The sequence below is a fragment of the Eubalaena glacialis genome, chromosome 18 (genome assembly GCF_028564815.1).
Source record: "Eubalaena glacialis isolate mEubGla1 chromosome 18, mEubGla1.1.hap2.+ XY, whole genome shotgun sequence".
Lineage (NCBI taxonomy): Eukaryota > Metazoa > Chordata > Mammalia > Artiodactyla > Balaenidae > Eubalaena > Eubalaena glacialis.
In genome coordinates this window covers 2899690-2903401 of record NC_083733.1, presented here as the reverse complement: position 1 = coordinate 2903401, position 3712 = coordinate 2899690, and the positions used below count along the sequence as shown (strand labels likewise).

Below are 3712 nucleotides of genomic sequence, written 5' to 3'. Positions count from 1 at the left end.
GAGTCCGAAAAGTCCCGGGCGCGGCGCAGTCCTTCCCGGGGCGGGGAGAGTGGGTAGGCGGTCCCTCGCGGGAACACACGCCCGCCGGCCGCGGGGACCCGTAGCCGAACCGGCTGTGTCCGCGATGGTCACGATCCGGCGGCCACGGCCGCCACTGCAGTTGCGATTTGCCACCGAGCAGTACGCGTCGGGGAAGGCCCGGGACCCGGGGTGCGTTTTCCTCCGCGCGGCCCGGGCAGGGAAGGCGGGGGGCCTGCGCGCAGCTGGGCTGAACCGCGGGCCGAGGGCGCTTTAACACTTGCTCGCCAGGTTGGTGGAGGCGGGGCGGGTTCTGCAGGCGGCCGCTGGGAGGCGAGGGTGGGGGCCCTTTAAGCGCCCACCACCGCGGGGGCCGGAGGGGGGCAGGGAGGGGAGGGAACTCCTGGAGGGTCTTACGCCGGCCCGCGAGACGCCGCCGAGAGACAAGGCAGAGAGGGCGGCCTCGGCTGGAGTCGTGGAGCCGAGCGCCGCGGGTGGTGGGGACCGAGCGCTGCTCCCCGCGGGGGCGCACGGCCACCGGCCCGAGAGGTGGTGCCTCCCCCAAAAAACCGGTGGGGGGCTTCCTAGCGGCCTCCGCCCAGGCTGCAGAGAGCTTGCTCTCAGCCTCCGCTCGGCTCCTTCCCTTGTGGGAGGGCGAGAGGGAAAGAGGGAGGAGAGTAGGTGGGGGGAGGAGGCAGCTGGAGAGAGAGGGGGCTCTGCGCCAACCGCCCGCGGATCCAGCAGCTCCTCGGGGAGGACGAGCGAGCGGGCGGGCGGGCGAGCGAGCGAGCGAGCGAGCGAGCGGGCGGGCGGGGGAGGGCGCGCCGAGGCTCGCTCGGGAGAAGTGGCCGCCGATGACGGCAGAGGTGCAGCCAGCCCCGCGCGCGCAGCCCCCTCCCCCTCCCCCTCCTCCCCCTCCCCCTCCTCTTCCTCCTCCTCCTCCTCCTCCCGGCTCGTCGGCGGCGCAGAGCAGCAGCGGCAGCGGCGGCGGCGGCAGCAGCCACCCGATGTCTTCGGCGCCCGAGAAGCAGCAGCCACCGCACGGCGGCGGCGGGGGAGGCGGCGCGGCCATGGACCCCGCGTCGTCCGGCCCGTCCAAGGCCAAGAAGACCAACGCCGGCATCCGGCGCCCCGAGAAGCCGCCCTACTCGTACATCGCGCTCATCGTCATGGCCATCCAGAGCTCGCCCACCAAGCGCCTGACGCTCAGCGAGATCTACCAGTTCCTGCAGAGCCGCTTCCCCTTCTTCCGTGGCTCCTACCAGGGCTGGAAGAACTCCGTGCGCCACAACCTCTCGCTCAATGAGTGCTTCATCAAGCTGCCCAAGGGCCTCGGGCGGCCGGGCAAGGGCCACTACTGGACCATCGACCCGGCCAGCGAGTTCATGTTCGAGGAGGGCTCTTTTCGGCGGCGGCCGCGCGGCTTCCGAAGGAAATGCCAGGCGCTCAAGCCCATGTACAGCATGATGAACGGGCTCGGCTTCAACCACCTCCCGGACACCTACAGCTTCCAGGGCTCCGCCGGCGGCCTCTCGTGCCCGCCCAACAGCCTGGCGCTGGAGGGAGGTCTGGGCATGATGAACGGCCACTTGCCGGGCAACGTGGACGGCATGGCTTTGCCCAGCCACTCGGTGCCCCACCTGCCCGCCAACGGCGGCCACTCGTACATGGGCAGCTGCGGCGCCGCAGCGGCCGGCGAGTACCCGCACCACGACAGCTCGGTGCCTGCTTCCCCACTGCTGCCCGCGGCCGCCGGTGGGGTCATGGAGCCCCACGCCGTCTACTCAGGCTCCGCAGCCGCCTGGCCGCCCTCTGCCTCCGCGGCGCTCAACAGCAGCGCCTCCTACATCAAGCAGCAGCCCCTGTCCCCCTGCAACCCCGCGGCCAACCCCCTGTCCGGCAGCCTCTCCACGCATTCCCTGGACCAGCCGTATCTGCACCAGAACAGTCACAACGCCCCAGCTGAGCTGCAAGGTGAGTGGGGAGGCTGAGCTGCCCCAGTCCTGAGGGGAGGGCATCTGTGAGTGCACTGCAGACCCAGCCCCCAGAAGCTGCTGACCGCCCCGGGCCACAGCCTGCGGCCACTGCCGGGGGTGCCAAGCCCCATGCTGTGGGGAGGCATCAGCTCCCCAGGGTGCCTCTCAGCCCCACCTCCCCCCATTTGAGGGGCGAGTGCAGCCTGGAGCCCCCACCAGTATAGACTAAGATGTCGTCTTCTTTTCTGTTTCAACTCCCAGCTGCTGGCTGCCCCAGCCTGGCCAGGTAGGCCCCATCCTCACCAAAGACTTATTAGACTCCAATATTCTAAGTCCCCTCAGGTCCCTTAGCCCCCTCACACCTCAGCAAGTTCCCAGGATGGAGCCAGGCCCAGCCCCGGACAGCTGGCTCACTCTCCCAGTCGCCCCAGAAAAGCTGCGGGAGAGCCGCCTCTGCTCTGAGCCGGGCAGGACGGAAGAGTTAGGCCCAAAGCGGCCGGGCTCCACGCTTGCTCAGAGGCTCAGAGGCCGGCCTTTCAGGAATCAGGCCTGGGGCACGCGAACATTGAGTCGGGGCATTTTATGGTGACAGAGGCAGAGAGGGGACCCGATCGAGGGTCAGAGTTGCAGGCCCCCCGCACAGACTGTTTCTCAGGAGCCAGGTTTTCAGGTCTCCAGGTACCGCCCCACCCCCAATCCTCCGAGAAAGACGGTGCACAGCAATCTTCCCCTCTGAACCTTCCATCTCGACACCCACTAGCAGCCTTCTGGGCCTGGTTCTGAGAAGAGCTTGGAGTGATCCAAGCAGGGGCCTGTCAGGAGTCAGCTGTCAGCAGCCTGTGGGAGGGAGGAGCCGGGCCTGGAGGCTGGAGGGGCCCTCTGCACGGGGGTTGCCCAGCTTGGGCGGCTTCAAACTCCAGGCGGGCTCCAGCTGTCCCAGAGGCTCGGTTCTCCAAAGGGCCCTTCCTCTGGAGAAGCCACCCTTGGCCCCTGTGTTGGCCCTGCCGGCCTGGCTGGCTGCTCTGGGGCCACCGCAGCCTTTGGGGTTGGAAGGTGGCTGCCCAGCGCCAGGCATAGGCCCCAGGCTGCCCTGAAAGTGGAGGCCGCTGGACCTTCTCTGCTGGCGCATCTCGGCCCCCCTCACCACTTCCCCGTCAGCCTCTGGAAGCCCCCGGCCCAGGCTCGGTGTCCAAGGTGGGAGAGGCCCAGGCAGCGGGCACTCAGGGGAGCAGGGATCCTTGCCAGTGTCTGGGGATCTTCCCTTTGGGCGCCGGCCCTACGGAGACCGGGAACTCGGACATGGGGAGGCGCTGTAGAGGGGAGGCCTCCAGCCCTGCGCCCGATCCGGGCAGGCCTGCCCCGTGCGCCCCTCGGGTAAAGGTGCTTCTCCACCTGGAACTCTGGCCTCCAGAGGCTAACCCTTTAACGTCCCCTTTCCTGTCGCCTTGCCCTGCAGGCATCCCGCGGTATCACTCGCAGTCGCCCAGCATGTGTGACCGAAAGGAGTTCGTCTTCTCTTTCAACACAATGGCATCCTCGTCCATGCACTCAGCCGGCGGTGGCTCTTACTACCACCAGCAGGTCACCTACCAAGACATCAAGCCGTGCGTGATGTGAGGCCACAGCCCCCGGGGCCCTCCGGGCAGGGGCTGGCCGGGTACTGGGACTTCGGAACCCATCGCCAGAAACTGCTTTATTTTCGAGGTATAACCGTTGGC

General features: G+C 68.4%; 1 protein-coding gene across 1 annotated transcript; it reads left to right on the top strand.

Annotated features, from left to right (window-relative positions):
• The first annotated feature begins 1010 nt into the window (after positions 1-1010).
• On the top strand, positions 1011-3712 carry FOXF1 (forkhead box F1). The gene is made up of 2 exons (XM_061173288.1): positions 1011-1992; positions 3451-3712. Exons 1-2 carry the CDS (start codon positions 1026-1028, stop codon positions 3609-3611), a joined length of 1128 nt encoding a protein of 375 aa, XP_061029271.1. The 5' UTR covers positions 1011-1025; the 3' UTR covers positions 3612-3712.